Here is a 20217-nt window from a genome sequence, read left to right as displayed (position 1 = left end):
CATATTTACAATGCTGAGTTTTCCAACCCATAACTGTAAATATCTCTTCACTCATTAGGGTCTTCTTTATTTTTTCTCAAACATGTTTCATAATTTTCTATGTAGAGATCTTATATAATTCTTATTAGATTTATGTCTATAGATGAATTTTTGATGCCTTTGTAAATGATATATATTTTAATTACTTTTTTCTAATTGACTGTTACTGGCATATAAAAATTTTTTGGATATTGATTATATATCCAGTAATCCTATTAAATTTACTTATTGAGTCTAATAGTTTATCTGTGACTCTTCTGATTTTCTCCATTCACAATAATGTCATTGGTAATTTCTTCTTTCAATTGGTTTGAAGAATTGATCTGTAATACTCTAACTCATAGCTAGCAAAAATATTATTTTCATGTTAGAGCAGTTCACATACAGTATATATGTGAACCTAGTATATCTGATTAAAACAATTTGTTTTAGATTAGAACATTTGGACTATTGGCCTCAGCATGGAAGAATACAAAGGGCACCCAGTACATAAAGAACATGTTTATTTTCTCAGGAGCTCAGGAAATACATATTCTGTATGCACTGCTCCCCTCCCCCCATATACACACCAAGAGAAAAGGCGGCCACCTTTTGGCCAGTCTGTATTTCCACATCTATTCCTTTCTCTTTAAGCATGAAAGAAAACAAAAGACTGATTGAAATGATACATTTTATTTGCTCCTCTGAATGTTACATTCTTCTGATTATATCACCATGATGCTATCTCATTTAACTTCTAGAAGACCTCTTCTCTCCACTTTCTTATCTTCTTTTTCAAATCTCCTCCTTCCCTGGGTTACCAATAAGTTACCAGTGTCCAGGCTAACTCGCTTCTTGATAATGGAACTTCCCCTGCTTACAGAGAAGTAGGTCTGAGGTTGGAACCAGGTCAGCTTTGGTTGCATCAGAAGGCAATGAAGACTCGTCCACCCACTGTCGGACCCAGAGAACTGACACAAAATAAAGGACCAGAGCCTTTGGTTCTGTCTTCAGCAATATTTATTGGAAACAGCGACGCTTCCCATGGTTAAGAGTTTATACATTAAGCAGTAAGATTTGCCTTTCACTCCACATGATCCACTACCGCAGGTGGCACATCCAAAGCAGCACATTAAACCTCTGAAAGAATCTGTACAGCTAGATAAATAGAACTCTGGATGCCTAACAGGACTTTAATGACTGATACAAAAAAAAACCCCAAAAAACCAATAAACGAAGAAAACCACTCATAAGTTTACGCACAGCACTGTACACACAAAATGAAGAGGAGATAGAAGGGACAGAGATAAAAGTCATGACTGAATTGGGAAAGAGTTTTGCATATGCAGCCACACATCTTAAACTGCTAAGCACAAAAATCATCTTTATTTGGTCCTCATTGAGGGCAGAATATGCACAAATGATGTTCAAAGAACACAAGGTGAAAGTGGAGTGGGAAGATAGTTACTGTTTCTTGGTCTATGAACTAGTGGGAAAATGGTTTCTAGTGTTTTTCTTCTTGTGTCTCTATACCAAATGGATTCATGAAACATGTAATTCATAAATAAGACTGAAGTGAAGATATCTGTTCCCCTGTCCATGTACCTTCAGAAATGCCCTGTATATATACATGGTTTCTGTACAGCAAGAAATTTAAGCTTGGAAACCAGATCTCTTCCCAGTTCCTCATAAGGGAGAATCTCTTCAGCTCCTCCCTCAATATGCTGACTGCTAACTGTCTTACTAAGAAGTAAAATGGGAATCCCCCTCTGGCTTTAATAGCAGGGAGGGAAGAAAACCGGCTGTACCTCAGAAATAGGCATAAGCTGTGGAACAAAGGTGACTGTTCTCAGAGAAGGCTTTGAACCCACACTCAACACTTTTATATTAAGAGCATCAAGGGACTCACTCATTCAGACCAGAAGACAATTTGCTGGTGAGGGAGGCTTTCTATGACAATTCTGTGACTCACATGTTTGGGAGGGGTCAATGTGAAAAAGAGAACTTTCTCCTCTATTTAAATGGAGAACCTGAGACCTTGAGATGGCCCCGGGTGGTAGATAATATCTTCCGAAGGATGGTTTATCTGTGATGTGGCTGATGGGCATATTCTAAGAAGCCACATCCTCCTGAGAACTGTGTAAACAGCAGTTCTGTGACTTCTGGCTGGTCTCAGATGGTATTTAAAAGCACATGCCATGCCCACCAGGCTAAGAAGATACCATCCATCACCATGACTCTCGTGGGATCACACAAGTCAACGAAACATACTCAGTGGGGCTTGATGACTTGGACCACTGCAGCCTGCACTTGGGATGTGTTGTAAGCAGCATTACCAAAGCAGTGGTTAAACTTAACTATCTGGGTCAAGAAGAGGTGAGCCAGCCAGCATAACATCCTAATGGGGCAGAGCAACCAGAATCTCCACATAATTGATGGGGAAGAAGCCTGACTGGCCATGGAGCATCCCCTCATACCAGTTCTCATCAATCTGGTTAGTGAGTGTGATGATATCACCCTCTTTAAAACCCAACTCCCCTTCATTTTCAGGTTCAAAGTCGTACAGAGCTCGGCAGCAGGGCTGATCCAGTGGGGCACCTGGGAGTAAGAGCAGGAGAGAAGAACACAGAAAGACAAGGGGAATTTAATGCACATATCTACCTCCTGCTGCACCTGCCCAGCTTGCTGTCCCCCTTGGTTCCTCCCTCACTCCTCTTCCCGCTGAAGCTTCCTCTTGCTACTGGTCCCCAGTGTCTGCTGCATGGCACCTTGCCCTCTAGCAGTCTTCAGAAGCTTTCTCATGTTTCTGGAAGTTGTTGAATTGCTGTTTCTATTTCCAGTATGAAAAATTGGCCACATCTATCCTTGTGATACGTACAACACAGTTCATCAAGGTTGGCCTTGCTAACAATGCCCAGAGATGGGAGACCCAATGACTTAAGGAGTATTAACGAGATTTAGGTTCAAAATGAAGCATGGCCAGAATTCTTTCCATGCTAGCACTTTAAGATCTCTGCACATGTGAAATAATAGAGTTTATTACACGGACAAAACTTTACAACTTCAGAATAACAATGCAGTTCTCACTTTTAAAAAATAAAGACCCCCCCCCCCACAGCCTCTGGAAACCGCTGTAATGTAGTAAAAATAAAACAATATAAAACACTGGGTTCAAGTTCTTACTCTCTGTGACCTTGCATAAGGCACTTTGCTCTCAGGTTCTTTGTCTAAAACTGGAACTAACAGTAGAACTTACTTTTCACAGTACTACTCTGGCTATTAAATGAGATTATATAAAAATGATATAATTTACACCTTTGCTTTATATATTGCATATATAAATATGAGGTGTGCATCAGAGCTACGGCATAGAAAAAATAATATATTCTTCCTTGAGTTAAATAATGAAGGATGGGATCATAGCTTAAAAGGGATCTATGTTAAATGAGCAAATATATTAACACAGCAGGCGCACACACATGTATATCGACGCAGACAAGTGCATACAGCTCCATGCCATCTAGATGGCTTTGAAGGGGAACAATGAATTTTTTTTTTTTTTTACTTAGAGGAAGCAAATTAATGAGTCTCCAAAAGAAAAGTGAAATATGTGATTGGTTTTTGAGCAGGGGGAAGCAGGTTACCTATAACTTATATGACTAGTCCTTGTAACCAGATAACTTCTAGAAACCACTGCTGTTTATCCGCACACTGCGGGCTCTGAGCAGCATAGCTAAGCACAAGGGGCAGAGAACTCCAACTGTCATCACACACCTCACTTTCTTCCTTCATGGTCTCCTGAGAGCATCTACGTTTCCTACTGTAGAACCAAGCACTGGGGATGCAGGGAAAACAGGAGAAAGCTGCATATCCTTAAAATCCATATCCAGTAAAGATAGTTCCTGTTCTTCAACCAAGAAGATTACCAAGGTTGAATGTATTTCAAGCACAGGTTTTTATCTGATCTGTGTGTAGGGGGTGGAGAGCAGTGGTACCACCTAAAAGAATACATTACTGGCTATGCATCAATATTCCTGATAGAAAATAAGTTTTAGCTTTCATTGTACCAACCTCTTACCACAGCACGATGAACTGGCTGGAGGGTGGGGAGAGGAGGGAAGTCTAGCAGATGCTGAGACTCAGAATATATTCATCTACAAATATATTCACCCACATGTTTCTGTGACTCAAGAAATCCAACTCAGCAAGTTCCTGGAGCTGCTTGCTGTCTGTGGGTTGTAAGTGAGTGTATGTGGGCACGCACTGCCCAGGAGCATGATTCCTCATGCAGGCAGGAATCACGGAAGCAGAATAACAGGAAGAAAAGATGACATCCCTACAACTAAACTCACATATTAAGGTAACTGTAAGACCACAAAGGAGGGTCAAAGTCAAATGTGTTTGTTAGAACAGTTAAGTATGTGCTGATGATGGACAGTGGGAGAAAAAAGGGACTTACAAAGAAAGTTTTATAGAGGAGAGAGAGTAAAGGAGGGGAAGAGATAATCAATGAGACAAGAAGGAACGCCTTTAAGAGTTTCTACCTGACAAAACCATCCTGTAAGAAATATATTATAGTGGATTCCTTATGCAGACAGATTGGACTGCTCCTAGAATTTCTGGAAGAGTGTCAGTGGGGTGTGCCCAGGCCCGGGGAATGGGTTCTGCAGGCCTCCGCTCCTTACCTGCAGGTTTGGGAGTGCCCGTGTGGGAGAGGCCCCCATTGGGCTGAGTGCTGTCCCCAGTTGTAAACTCCAGGCTCATTCGAGGTTTAGGCTGATATTCCCTTCTAGGCTGAGATGAAGCTTGTCTTATTCTGCATTAAAAAGAAAAAGGGGGGTAGAGTATGCAGCCAATTAAGGAGAAAAAGAAAAGCAATACAATCCTGAAAATGCTTAGGTCACCCACCAACCTACCATTGTGGAGTATGGGAAATCTGAAAAGGACCCTTAGTTTTCTTATCTGTGTCTGTCTCCATTTTAGTGCTGTGGTCACACCCTCTGCGGTTATACCCTCACTGTCTTCATCCTTCCTCTCACTTTCTCCCTCATTTACTCAGAGCTCACTTTGCAAGTATGCAGGGTGCTAGGTGCCAGGAACTCAAAGATGAATAAGTCACAGTTCCTACCCTCAAGCAGCTTATGGCCTGGAGGGGAGACAGAACATAAACAACTGATTACTGTCAACTGTAGTAAGTGCTGCTATGGAGATAGGACAAAATGCCACAGGAACCCAGGGGTGCAGCTGGGGGTGGTGAGGAGTGTACCTGTCCCTGGGGAAGCTGGAGAAGGTTTAAGGAAAAAAGGTAAAAGATAGGTAGGAGTCATTTCTAGATGCACAGCTGTTTCCAGAAGAAAGTTATTTCTTGTAGAGCTTGAGAAGATATGGAGGGAGGAAAGGGGGAAATACTGTGTGCTCTGGGAACAGCACAGAGGAAGGGGGAGAGAATCCAAGGGAGACAGGAGAAAGGTGGAAAGGTACAGGCAGTAAATGTATTCTGCACACCCGGAAGTATTTTCCACAGCTTCAGGTGTTCATGAAGCAAAGTGCACAGCAGATTTGCAAGGGTGGGGGGAGTTTAGGGTATGGCGATTGTAGAATGACAGTGGCTTTGAACATATTTCAGAGGAAAAAAAGAAAAGTGGCCTTCATGCTCAACAGATGTCACAAAGACATATAATATTTCTTTAGTACGTGGAACTGCATGGTTTTAAACCATTCTAGAGGCTTCAGAGTGTTACACATAATTCCACAAGGGTGCACCGAGGAAAGATGAACAACCCAAGCACTAGTCAAGGAAGATACTGAGGAGAGGAAGAGGCTGGCCAGATGGAAACGGGTGAGGTCGTTTCCCGTAATACAGCACCGTAATTGGAGGCTGCCTTGTGCATTTATAGTCATATCATCAGCTATGAGAGTCGACCCTGGCCATGAGCTGAGAATAAAAGCTGCTGAGGCAATCCTTTGATGTACATGCATTTAGTTTAACTAAAATAACACATATGATATAGCACAGGGCTACTGCATACAGCTATGCAGGCTGTGTCCTGCAGCTCTAGGGAGACTCATTCATGAATTAAACCACCCCAGCCTGGCTATGAGGCCCATCTGAGGAGGTGGAACAGACATGAGAAAGCAGTTCCCTCTGATGGACCTCGTCACCATTCAGAGAAACACAAGGTATGGAACGACACAGGCTTTCCAATAGGTTATGCTTAAACGTGAACCCCTGTTGCACCACTGTGTGACCCTGAGCCCCAGTTTGCTCGTCTGTTAGGTGAGACTAACAATACTTGGTTTACAGGGCTCTTATATGATTGATGATGATACACTTTCAGTACCCACACAGAAGAGCTGCTCAGCAAATCACATCCATTATCATTAGTAGAGTCCTGGTGTCCCATCTGTGGCATCCAAAATACTCTCTAAGTATTTAGCTCTCATAAACACAAGACTAGATTCAACCGAACAAAGTAAAACAAAGCCCAAGACAATATAAGATCAAAACAAATGGTCCCTAAGGTGTCTTTGTAGGATCAGCAGGAATTTTGGTGGAAGGTTTTCTTCGAATGTATTCTAATATTTCCACTTCTTTATACACCATTTCATAGCAAGGAAATGGAAATGGAAAATGCAGGGAACTGTAAAATACCTTTCTTCCAGTCTGACTGTGACTTGCTGCAGGATCTGGACTGCCTGCTTATGGTACTCCAGCTGGGCTTGGATGAGCGCAGACAGCTGGCTCACCTGTTCGATCTGCAGATCAACGGGGGAATCACGCCTCAGTTACCACGTTACTGTCCTTAACCAGCGGCTAGTGCCCAGTCCACACGACACAGCCACCCCGGACACATGGACCAGTGCTCAGCGATGCCCATGACTGTGTGGTGAGCCAGGCTGACCGATAGATAGTTTTGCAGGTTACAAACTGATTAAGGATAAGAAAGCATCCCTGTGTTTGGAAACTCTAGTGCTATGAGAAGAAACTTTAGTCAGAATCCTCCTGAAGATGACATAACTCTCATCAAACAGTCTCATGCTTAGCTACAACCTTCTGATTAGGAGTTGGCTAATTTTATTGATTTCTTATAGGACAAAAGATGCACTGGCTAGAACATTCTTCGCTCTCTATACTTTCATGCCAAGTCAATATTAGTGCTGTTAATAAAAATGTGGGTATTGATCTCTCACATGAAGCACTATGGGAGACAGTGTGGTATGATGGAAAATCTTTTGTTCTCTCTGACCCTCATCTGCAATGTAAAAGGGTTGAGTCAAGTGACATCTTGGGTTCATTCCAGCTCTAATATTCTAAGCATCTTTGGTTACTCTTCATGTTGCGTCTTGTGTTGTGATCCAGTTGAATAATGGCCTCTGAGTTAACAGAGGCAATGCTGCCCCATGAGTTTTGGGGTGGGGCAGGGTCCTGGGTGAAGGGATGGAACACTGTGATTCGGGTCACCCTCATCCCCACGGTGTTCCTCTTCAGTAGTTAGGTGGACACGTTGTTTTACATCAACACACACTCTGACACTGTCTCTGGATGGTGTGAAAGTCTGGATATGTTCAACTTGCCTCCCCTGTCACCAGTCAGGGTGGGTGATAAGTACATAAAGGCTCTGTAAATATCTTGGCAGAAGTTGGTCAGCAACTGATGGGGCCGGAGGTGGGGATGAGCAAGGACGGGAAAGCTGTTTAACAGGTTTTATGACATGAGTGGTCGGAATGTAAGTTCTAAAGCCATGAATAGTAATTCAGCACTCTGGAAATGTGAAGGCAACTTTTAAACTATCTCATCTATGTCCCAAATGTAGTATCTATGCTACAATCGTCAATCTCAATTGAAATGATCTTTGGAAAGAAAATGTCAACTTTACCTCAAAATACAGACCATCTTAACCTATGTTGGACACTCACTTCTGAATACATTTTACTTGACTGATATTCTTATTTAATCTGAAGTCAATCTGCCTTACATTTCACATTTCAACAGAGTATTTGCTTAAGCTATTGGACTTCTATAGATCATCAGAAACATTCTTTATCTCCCCACTATTTATAATACTTTAAGATCATTAGCAGACAAAAATCTAGTTAAATCAAACTATAGGAATATAGAAAAAGCTTCACCATTTCTCAGTCTACTTTATAATTTTAAATAATTTAAAAGAATAACCACCTACTGAAGTTCTCGCCACATAGTACAGTCATTAACATTTTTAATTACATAACCCTTTAACACATGAATCTTGTGCCTCAAAGCCAAAGCTAAATTAAAAACCACAGGAGAGTCACTCACATCCATCTCTAAGAGATTGAACATGCTTGACTCAGCAATTTCTTTAGACTCATCAAATTTCTCCAGAGCCTGACGTAGCTCTTCATCTGGAATCTTGCCTTGTCGTTTCTTCTTGTAATCAAAGTCCAGGCGTCGACCCTCCAACTTCTTTAAATGATGCTGAAAAAGTCAAGGGTAGGAATATGCTTTGAAAGGACGTACAGAAAAGGCCTATTTACAGCTCACTTCCCCATCATGCTTATTAGCTTCCAAAATAAGACAGGCTAAGTTCTAAAACATCATGTCACCAGAAAAATAAAGAAACCTGCATCACTGGGGCAAACGCTTCCAAATGCTAAAACATTTATGTTGGGAAACATCTTTAAAAATAATTAATAGCAAGAGAGAAATTGTGGGAAATACCAATACCCTTTATTTTCTACCCCTGCTGGGTCAAAGCTAAGGTGGAATATATCCCTCTCCATCCCATGACAGAAGCCAGGAATGTGTGTACACACCCTACACATTTGGAAAGCACAGGTATATGGGGCTCACAAGTCCCCTTCTTCAGGGGAAATGGTATCTCATGGGAAGGCAGAGGAAAAATGCTTTCCTTGAAATGAAGTGAGATAGCATTGTATTCTTCCTTTTCATATCATAGAACATTAGTGCTGGAAAGGATTTATCTTTGAGGTAATCCAGTCTGTTAGAATCACCTAAGATGCTTATTAAAAATATGGATTCTTGATCACCTGAATTAGAATATCCAGGGCTGAGGCCTAGGAATCTATGTCTCAACATTTACCCTAGTTGACTGACGTAGCTTTAGGAGAATCATGGATTAATTTAAGTCTCCCATCTAACAGATGATGACACTTAGTCGTAAGACCTAACTTGGAAGGGACCTAACACCATATACTGCGCATCAATCCCTCTTTGCATCACCCCAGATGCACACATTCCAGGTGTGTGCCTGCCCAGCCTTGCCCGACACCTCCACTGACCAAGTAGGAAAGTAGTTTCCCAAAGCTACAAAGTATTTTTGCCCTACGAGCAGCAGTGTTTCGCTACTAATGGGTGGGAGAAAATGCTAGACTTTCCTTGATCCTGGGCGTGCAAGGAGTAAAAGGGAAGGAAACGGAAACAGAGTTGGGAGTGGTGAAGAAATGAGAAGGAAGGAGGAAGAATATCCTTGACCTTCCGGCCCACCTTACACCCTGCCTCCAATCCATGCCCTGATCCAAACTAAATGTGTGTATCTTTGGAAGGAATATTCTTTTAAAACATCTGAACTTGCAGTCAGCTGCAGGGTAGAGTACTGGAGTCAGAATTACATGTTAGATTTGGAGTGAGTCTGCCACATACTAACTGTGGGACCTAGAGCCGGTGGGAGGGCTGAAGGAGATTTAAGCTAGAATAAGGAGATCAGGGAGACTTCACGTTATGGCACTTCATTTTACAGTCAAGAAAATCAAATTTCAGACAAGTTCAACAAATATTTGTTAAAAGAATGAATGAGCAAACATTACACACCTAGTTCTAGGTAAAGCCAGTTGAAGTTTATGATTTGGAATAGCTAAACTCTTCTACATGTTTTAGAAAGAGGATAGTTGGGTTCTTCCTCAATCCTAACAAACATTACGAAAATATGAAAACACATGTTTACAGAGTAATAGAATAATTATGTATTTAAGCTAACAACTGGTACAGTTAGCATTTTAGAAGGTGAAATCGCCCCCAGGAAACCACAGAATAATAAAGAAAATTGTATATTATCAGGGAAAGGATATTACCCTCATGGAAAAAAAAGCTTGAAAAAACTTGAAAATTGAACGTGGAGAAGTCAAATGTAATACTCAGGAGTGGCACAGTCATCATAATATTGGGGCTAAAAGTACTGCATTTCTGGTTTCTCTAGATTTATCATGCTGGATTGTTTTGCAATTCACATGCTCAGTGCTGACAACATGCACAGTAAGCTTTAAAAAATGTTTCCTAAAGGAAAAGGGCACCTGCATCTGTACAATTCCAACAGCCCACTTCCCAAATAACTAGCTGCAGATACCTGAATTTCCCTCAGATCTTTGTCATGAAGATTCTGAAGGGGGTCAATGAAGTTCTGCTTCACTTCCATGTCCAAAGAGTCCTTCACCTCCGAGAGTTCCCGCATGGCCTCCCCCACCTCACCAAGCGCTGGGCCTGCAAGGGGATAACTAAGCACTTGTACTCGTTAAAGAACAAAGGTGAAGGTGAAATGCACTTGCAATAACAGCACCCATCACAGACGAAAAACCTGGGATTACTGTCTGTCTTCTGAAGACAACCAAGACAACAGACAGCATATAATGCCCTCTGGCGATCAGTGTATTTTCCACCTGAGACAGTTCATGAAAGTTCACGGAGCACAATAGACTCAATGCCCCCAATGGGTGGTAGAGGGACCCCTTATTATAAAGAACACAAAATTTTGCTTTTCCTTTAAAAAGCAATTTGGAAGCTCCCTACCCTCCTTTGTAAGTGCTTGCTTTCCCTTAGAGGAGACCTCTTTAAGGCCAGCGCATTCAGCAAAAGCAAATACCAGGAGCAGAGAGCAGGGCTCAGTCAGGAAGGACAGTCATTTGCTGCGACCTCACATTGTGAAGGAGTGAAAACAGAAGGTGGTTAGTATGGCAGCTGAGGGTCAAAGGAGAGAGGGGTGAAGGAATTCACCTGCGGCAGTCAAATTAGGTACCCTATATAAAAGAGCAGAGAGCAAAGAGAAAGCTCAGGGGGTGGGGCGTTGACTCATGCTGACTGTGACAGTTCGCTCTGCCCCAACACTGTAGATACCGCCAGACACGTGCAATGGTAAATGTCCAGGCATCTGGATGTGTCAATCAGCTACTGTAATGATGGGATCTCATTAGGAAAAAAGACAATAAATAAAATTCCTAAGACAAATGACACTAAAAATGATGAAACGACTCTGAAAACAAATTTGGGGCCCATGTGGACAAGACCTAAAATTGAGAATCAAAATATAAAATGGTTTGGATTATTTCCTACAGGGTTTTCTTAGTGGCACTAAAATCCCCATGGACAAATGAAAATGTGAGGAAGCATACATTACCGAAGTTGCAATCATCTCCCAGCTCTCTTCCAAACTTGAGCATGGCCTCTGCCAGCAGTGCTTCTGCCTGAGGATAGCCTGGCCCTTTCTCCTGGCCACGGATTTTTGACATGGTGTTGATCATGCTGAGTTTAGCTCTGGAAGCTGGAGACAAAGAGATAAGAGACTTTCAAAGCAGGCAACGTGATGTAGGAGGGACAGGGCTGGGTGGGGAGTCAGGCCTTCACCAGTCTCTAAACCAGCTCAGCTACCGAAAATTGCCCCTCCACCAATGTCTTCATCTGTAATATGTGCAGCTTGGTCCACATATAAACACATGCCTGCTCTTTTAATTGCTAAACTTTCCCTTTCTCTCAAAATCTCAAGAGGAATTTAATTAAAAAGGCAAAGCTCTTCCGGGTGAAGATCCCATCTTGCCCGTCTTCCTGTGCCTTTTCTTTTTTTATTTTATTTTTTTTAACATCTTTATTGGAGTATAATTGCTTTACAATGGTGTGTTAGTTTCTGCTGCATAACAAAGTGAATCAGCTAGCTATACGTTTACATATATCCCCATATCTCCTCCCTCTGCGTCTCCCTCCCACCCTTCCTATCCCACCCCTCTAGGTGGTCACAAAGCACGGAGCTGATCTCCCTGTGCTATGTGGCTGCTTCCCACTAGCTATCTATTTGACATTTGGTAGTGTATATATGTCCATGCCACTCTCTCACTTCGTCCCAGCTTACCCTTCCCCCTCCCCGTGTCCTCAAGTCCATTCTCTACTCCTGTGCCTTTTCTGATACTCTCTTCATTGCTGTGGCCCTTCAGTCCCTCTGTGGACCTGGGTGGCCCACAGAAAGCACTTCAAAAACTACGGGATTATGTGATCTCGAAGTTTTAGGATTCTACCTTTTATTTCAATTCTAGGAGCCTATGGACTGAAGTAGGAAATTAACTGATAACTCCTGCAGTGTGGGCCTTATGCCACGTTTCACTTACACCATGTATAAAATAGAAGTATTTTCAAAATCACTTCTCAACTAAGATTCTAACAGTAAACAGTCCCATGAAGAACAGAAATATTGTGTTCATTAAAAAGACTTAATTACTTTTCTCGCACATAACTGTTTCTGAAAATTAGTTTTGTGCCACAAAGACAGCATTTCAATTTCTTTTTTGCTTTTACTTTTATAAAAGAAGATGCCTAGAAGGCAAATCCAGTTTTCATGGAAGAAACAGCTTTATTAGCACACTGTTAAAGACAATGATTTACTTGATGCTAGGATACTACGGTTTCTCAGGTTCATTATTAGAGTTGGGAATGTACATTAACCTAGAATTATGCGCAGGATTCCATCTGCTTGGAAACCCCTGATAGAATCACAGCTAAAGCACACACTTCCAGCATTTAGTGGCTGCCATTTCATCCTGAACATTTGTTTTGAATAGGTTTTTATTTAAACTTTGGGCTTCAAAGGTCGAATCTGCAGACAAAGAGAATTATTATGAGAGGTCACCCTCTCACGTTTGCCCCAGGGATATTATAATGAACAAGACAGCTATGGCCTCTGCCTTTATGAAGTTTATAGTGAACTGAGGGTAGCGTCTATTTTAAGAGCAATTAGAGTGAAGTGTATATACTAAGTGTCATGTGGGGAGATTACAGCAAGTCACGAAAGTATATAGCATCACCCTAGTCTGTAGGAGTGGGCATTGCAAAGAAGGTTTCAGGCGAGAAATATCTTTAAGCTTAGAATCACATAATGAGTAGCAGTTAGTCATGCTAACAGATGTAAAGCCTGGTGGTCCCTGGAAAAAATGTAAAATTCACATTTTCTTTACTTTGCTTCTCATAGAAAATTGTATCATACACGTCAAATTTAAAAAATTGAAAATGTCACATGATGACACATTTTTGGGGGGAATGATATAATTAGAGTATATATTCAAAGACTTTTCTACAATAAGCCATATCTGAAATCCAGGAAAGACATAGTCCCTGCCAAGATGCTCACAGTAGAGTGAGGTGTCAGATACATAAACAGTGGCAACAAATGTGATAAATGCAATAATAGCTAATACACACAAGGTACCAGGGAAACACAGAGAAGGAGCAACATTAGCACAAATAAAACTGAAATAAGCAGACCCAGACAATAAGAGGTACCAAATGAACAGAAGGAAAGAAGATAAATGGAGATCAAAGAAACCGAGTAATGAAAACACACACGGTGGTTAATCCCTTCAAGTCCTGTTTTCACCATTTTACACTCTAAAGATTTATTCCTTTTACGAATTTGGTTACTGATTTGTGCTTAGATCTTGGTTCTGCTAAGAGTTGTCTCCCGGTAAGTAATTACCTGAAATAACTGTAACAGTTTAATATACTGTGGCTGATTTTCAAATGCATCATTTTCAATGTTGTTCGATTATGTTGTTCAATTCTTCCATTAATTACTTAGGAACATCTTGAATATGTTCTACATTTTCACGAGAAGGGGGAAGAAAACCATATTCTATTAGCTTATTTCTACAAATCATCTAAAATACTTATTGATTCATATATTTGAAGAGACCAGCTTTTAAATTTATTCACAGCTATTAACTATTTTTAAGACTCTTGGATTAGTAAAACTTCTGTGTTCTTGAAAAACATCATCAGATGTCTGAATTAACCATTTTCAAGTGTTAACATGATTATTTTTAAATGTATTTTAAAAGCAGTACTTGAAGGAACTTCCCTGGTGGTCCAGTGGTTAAGACTCCTCGCTCCCAATGCAGGGGGCCTGGGTTCTGTCCCTGGCCAGGGAACTAGATCCTGCGTGCATGCTGCAACTAAGAGTCCGCATGCCGTAACTAAAAGACCCTGCATGCCACAACTAAGACCCGGCACAGCCAAATAAATACATATTAAAAAAAAAAAAAAAAAAGCAGTACTTGAAGAAACAGAGAGGAAGCCTGGAAAAATACAAATTTAAGACACTAGAATTCCTATAATATGATCTCAGCCTAGATAGCTTCACCAAGTTAGATGTGCCCCTAGGGACCCTTCTCTTCTCTTCTAAAGGGACCTAACTCCTCTCCTTCACATTATCTTTATATTTGCCATAGCTTTAGCCTTTCTTTCAAATTGTTACAGTCTCTCTGACTAAGCCCCCATCTTTACTTTCCCACCTTCGCTATTCTAGTTCAACCTGCCCCCACTGGGTTTACTGCAGAAACAGCTTCCTAATAGCAATCTCTCCCCTGGCCCATGAGAGCAGGATACTCGTATGCTGCTCTGCGTATCTCCCAGCCAGGATTAGCATATATATGTACACGCATTAGATGTTTAACCTTGACTGCTGAAGGAAAGAATAAACGAATAAATAGACTATCTTGGAAACTAGTAGGCGGTCATGGCAGTGGTTTTCATAAGCAGACTCTGTTCATATCCTTTGGCTCAGGTGACTGACAGCCTTTTGAAACATAACAGAGAATGGGAACTAGAAAACTTGTTTCTATGTTCTATGTTCTATGTTTTATTCTTCTATGAAGAATAAAAAGTGTAGCAATCTAATAGAGTTCTTTTGCAGAGAGAAGCTACCTGACCTATACTGAAAACAGGGCTTTAGGGCCAGTCCAGACTGTGCACTGTGAGACTTGCCAGCGCACTTCTCCTACTGGTCCCCTAGAGCAGCGGTCCCCAACCTTTTTGGAACCAGGGACTGGTATCGTGGAAGACAATTTTTCCACGGCTCGCCCACTGCTCCCCTCCTGCTGGTTCCTAACAGGCTGAGGACCTGTATCGATCTGCGGCCCGGGGGTTGGGGAGCCCTGCCCTAGAGAACTGGCAGTCAGGTTCGAACCCTCTGGGCAGAAGACTGGAAGATTCTTCTCTGGGGAATACAACCAACTCAAGAGAAGAGACCTACAGATATTCACAGCTGGAAGCACCCAATGCAACAACTTCAGGCTGATTACCCTAGAATGAAGTTATAATAGTAAATAAGCACCCTCCCTTGACTCAGCTTTACTGTCCTACACCTAAGGGGAAAAGGTTAGCCACTAACATCAGACTTTGAAGAAAGTTTCTAACATGAGAAAGGCAAAACAAACAAGGAAATTGTAAAAAAACAAACAACTCAGGGAAAGAAAAATAACTATCATTAACATTCTTAGGTGTCTAAGATACTTTATCAATGAAATAAAAAAGAAACAGAACTCTTAGAAATTAAAATATAATTTAACTTTAAATATGAATTTCAATAAAACATAAAATTAAAAAAAATCAATAGAAGCACAGATGATGAAGTTGAGGCAAATACCCCCAAAAGTAGAACAAAAAACCAGAGATTAAAAAAATCAGAAAGAAAACATAAAATGAGGATCAGTCCAGGAGGTCTAGCAGCTGAATAATGGAAGCTCCAAAAAGAAAGAACACAGAAATAGAAGGGGAAGAAATTCTTTTTAAAAGTTCAAGAAATTTCTGAACTAACAAACGTGTTCCCAGATTGAAAGGGTCGATCAAATGCCCAGGACAATGGATAAAAGGATCCTACCAAGGACTATTAACATGAAATTTCATAACACTGGAGACAAAGAGACAGTCCTAAAACCTTTCAGAGAGGAAAAAATAGGCTACACACAAAGTATCAAGTATTAGAAGGTCACTGAACATGAGAAAACCATGAACAACATGAGAAATTTCCTCAGAAAACAATGAAGCAATGACTCCAATATTTTTGGAAGAAATAATCTATAATCCTAAATTCAAATTATCAATTAAGTATAAAAGTAACATATGACATTTTCAAATACACAAGGAAGATTTCAATTTATCTTCCCAAGGTCAATGGAAGAGGCATTCTACCAAAACAAAGGTGTCAGTTGAGAAAAGGGACAGGTTAAGGGATCTAGAAAAAGGGATCTAGTGTAAGAAAAGAGTTGAAAATGATGATAAAGGGAGATCTCAAGATGGTCCTTGTGCATCAGGCATTGAGCACCAACTGTAGCTGACACTATACATAACCAGGTGCATGCAGCTCAGGGAGCCATGAGCTAAAGGGAACTATAGGCTCCCCATGATCCCCACTGGAATCAGGTTATAGTTGTCCACTACTGTACCTTGCTTTATAATGCACCCTTCATTGGCCTCCTCCCCTTTCCTAATCCCCTAACAGGATTTCCTGGAATCATCTTCTAAATCAACCACTTGTGCTCACATCCATGCACATGGTTTAGTTTGGGGGGACCCATACTAAGACAGTAACCAATCTAGAATGCAGCATCAGATACGTATCTGAAAGATGATTGACACCTGGCACGTTTCAATGTATTGACAGGAAATTCATATTTGTGGCAGAGGGTTAGGGAAAGAATCAGTGAAAGGTACACAAAAAGTTAAGAAACTGAAAATTAAAACAATTATTAACTCCAGGAAAAACAAAAAGGTTGTATAAGAAAAGAAATATAACCATGTTATTCTGCATGTCTCAGATCTGTACAAGTTTTACAAGGGCATAAAATGCAAATACTGAATACTGATCCAACATAAATTATGCTATGAACATACTGGAAAAATGAGAGAGGGGAAAGATGTGGAAGAATGGGAAAACAGGAAGAGAGCAAACAATTCTCATCTTTTAAAATGGGAATCAAACTGAAACACCTAAAACTGGAAAACTAAGCAGAGGCAACATTAGCATGTTGTTTCAAGACAGAAGTAAAAACCAAAGAAACAGCCAAACAGGTTTGAAAGTGTTGCTTCTGGGAAATGGAAATGGGGGAAGCAACTCCAGGAGAACTGCTGTTTTTTGTAAAAAGCTTTAAAAAAATATTTTATTTTTTTATAATATGAGCATATATTACTTCCATTATGAAGTACTAAATTTAACATATTTCCCACTTCTTTTTCCATCAGTAGACCTAATTTAGTGGCTGAACTGCATAAACTACTCATAGTATCTTCACAATCTGGGCACTGCTCTAACCTCAAGGGTCTTTCCACCTAAAGGTTCTGCTGAAAAATATGTTCAGTGGTATAAAGAGAATTGGCTAGGAAGAGAAAAGTTAATAAGGATTAACAGGTGAAATGCCATCAAGGAAAAAACCATCAGAGGCACGGTCTCGATGAATCCACATCTAGGTGATTTCTGGAAGGAAATGTATCTGGTGAACTGAAACAGCAGGAAGTAAAATTAGGATGACCAAGAAAGCTAATTTATTCCCCCAAAGGGCTTCCATTGTTTTGTCTTCTGTTAAAAAGGGGAGGGGGAGCAGTTTCTTTTTTGTCCTCAAAAATTTATACTATCTTTTCAGGAAGAGAAACAGGGGCAGTCAAAGCTCAATCTGTACCAGCTCTGGACTCTAAAGCATAATCTGTACCATCCCTTGAAGAGCTTTCTAATTCTGGGCACAGCCAAAGGGAAGTCAAAGCTCTGCGGAGAGTAAAACAGAAGCTCTCCTCACACTGCCAAATGGAGTTATTTTCCTCTGACCTAAAAGTGGTGTCCCTGTGAGTCACTGCTCAGTCTCTCCTAAGCAACTAGCATGGTAACTAACTGGGAATGTTGAAAACCCAGTACTTCTGCTAAATCTTAGTGTAAAAAAAAAATTATTTCTTAATCCAAATGAACAAACAGGAAAACAGACCATTAGGTCTTGTCTGTCATGGAAAACAGCATAGTGCATTACAATAAACATTAGCTTTGGTTCATACAAACACAGGTAAAAATCCAGGCTCCAAATCTTGCTAGCTGTGTATCCCTGAAAAATCATTTAATTCTGAAAGTTATTATCAGGATTCAGTGATAAACAGTCAAAAGAGCAACTAGCACAGACACACACCATAGGCATTGGAGACGGGGGAAAGCACTCCTTTCTACCCTCCATGTTCTCTTTCTAGACGTGTGTGTGGAGTGTTCCACTGTCAACTTGGTTGTATGGGAAACTACATTTCCCAGAACCCCTCCCCTGCATGTTTCCAAGCTAGAATTGGTCCAAAGTGAGGCTGTGCACATTTGGGAGGCGAAGGTGAAACAGCAGCCATACACTCTGAAGGCTGAGGTGAAAACAGGTTCCAGTTTGTCCTCGATTTCATACTCTGTGCCCAGCTCTTCTTGAATGCTGATTCTGCTGACCAAGAGTGCCCCCAGGCCCACCACAGAGCTTTTGCTGCAAACTCACAGAGGTGGTAACCTTGAAGAGACAACAGTCTTCCACAGCCTTCCACGCCAGCTGCCCTGTCAGTGCTGCTCCAGCAGCTGGGCCTGCCTACCTTACAGGTTCCTGTAAGTTTGTTTTCCTGGGTCAGGGCTGGTCAGTGAACTTTCTCTGATCCTTAACTCTACTTTTTTGGCCTTTATTTACCCAGATCTTCCTACAACTGTACAAGCTCTAGTTCCATGAATAAATCTCTTAGTCCATAGTATCCACCATGTCTTTGCTTCCCTTATTGAACTCTGACTGACACAGTGGCTGATGGTCCAATATCTAAACTGACAAAAATTTATGATTTATCCTTGATAGAGCCCTGAAAGTAAGTCAATAAAAATGATTGTAAGTATTTCAATTCTGCAACTCTGTTTTCAGGATAGACATAAATTTCTGCAGCTCTGTAGGTAGGAGTTTGCTGCTAACTGTGGAAAGAAAACCAGAAAGGACAGCCAGTTTAACAAGGTGGGATTAAGACACAGACTTTGGAGTCAGACTGTCTGAGACCAAATCCTGGCTATATTTCTTTTTTTTTTTTTTAAAGGAATTCCTTTATTTTTATTTTTATTTATTTATTCATTCATTCATTCATTCATTTATTTATTTATTGCTGTGTTGGGTCTTCGTTTCTGTGCAAGGGCTTTCTCTAGTTGCGGCAAGCGGGGGCCGCTCTTCATCGCGGTGCGCGGGCCTCTCACTATCGCGGCCTCTCTTGTTGCGGAGCACAAGCTCCAGACGCGCAGGCTCAGTAGTTGTGGCTCACGGGCCTAGTTGCTCTGCAGCATGTGGGATCTTCCCAGACCAGGGCTCGAACCCGTGTCCCCTGCATTGGCAGGCAGATTCTCAACCACTGCGCCACCAGGGAAGCCCCTGGCTATATTTCTTGCTGGATGATTTTGGGCCTCAGTTTCCTCATTTGTAAAATGGTACCTCCCCCTCATTGTAAGTTTAGGATGATGCAAGGATTAGATGATATAATGTATGTCACAATGTTGGTACATGATAAACATTCAATAAATGTTGCCTATTTCTGTGAGTATCAGACATGCCAGCAAGTTCCCTGTGTGATTTTGTATGAGTTACTTTACCTCTCTGAGTCTCAGGTTCTTCACTGATAAAAAGTTGAAAGAAAAAGGAGACAGTTGGATAATTCCTAAAACTCTTCCAAGTTCCCCTACTTAAGGTGGTTCTTCTTAGATAGAAGACTTCTCCAAGAAAGCATGCCCTGGCCTTCAGGCGTAGAAAACTTCAGCAGTTTCCTGAAGTTGCTAGAACTGTCCCTCTTCTTGGAATGACCCCATTCTCTGTCTACCTGCCCAACACAACACCAGGCACATCTTTTCTACAGTCTTTCCCAATTACCCTTTACCTCTACTGCCTCCAAGTATACGTGACCCTTCCCTCATTTTATGTCGCCACCGTGCCCTGTACATACACAGATCATATCTCACATGATACCTTCTCTCTTTTCTGCATGTCTGTTTCCTGATACAAGTTAGGAAACCACATCCTACTGAATTCTAGCAAAGGGCCAAGCATACAGCAGGTGCTTACTTATTAACTGTGGGCTGAATGATTTCATTTAAAAGTTTTGGTTTTTTTATACAATTTTCTGTATATATCATTTTTTCCTAATCC

General features: G+C 41.1%; 1 protein-coding gene across 1 annotated transcript in view; it reads right to left on the bottom strand.

The window, feature by feature from the left end:
* Positions 1-1032: 1032 nt before the first annotated feature.
* SH3GL2 (SH3 domain containing GRB2 like 2, endophilin A1) overlaps positions 1033-20217 on the bottom strand; it is a 204220-nt gene continuing 185035 nt past the window's right edge. Inside the window, exons 4-9 of the mRNA XM_061199083.1 lie at positions 11406-11549; positions 10362-10495; positions 8318-8476; positions 6671-6774; positions 4704-4834; positions 1033-2616 (exon numbers count right to left, since the gene is read on the bottom strand). Of these exons, the coding sequence (XP_061055066.1) occupies positions 2417-2616; positions 4704-4834; positions 6671-6774; positions 8318-8476; positions 10362-10495; positions 11406-11549 (872 nt within the window). The 3' untranslated portion in view covers positions 1033-2416. The remainder of the gene's footprint in view (positions 2617-4703; positions 4835-6670; positions 6775-8317; positions 8477-10361; positions 10496-11405; positions 11550-20217) is intronic.

This window comes from Eubalaena glacialis, chromosome 9 (assembly GCF_028564815.1).
Source record: "Eubalaena glacialis isolate mEubGla1 chromosome 9, mEubGla1.1.hap2.+ XY, whole genome shotgun sequence".
Classification (NCBI taxonomy): Eukaryota; Metazoa; Chordata; class Mammalia; order Artiodactyla; family Balaenidae; genus Eubalaena; species Eubalaena glacialis.
The sequence above is the reverse complement of the archived record's forward strand: the minus strand, read 5'-3'. Positions and strand labels throughout refer to the sequence as shown.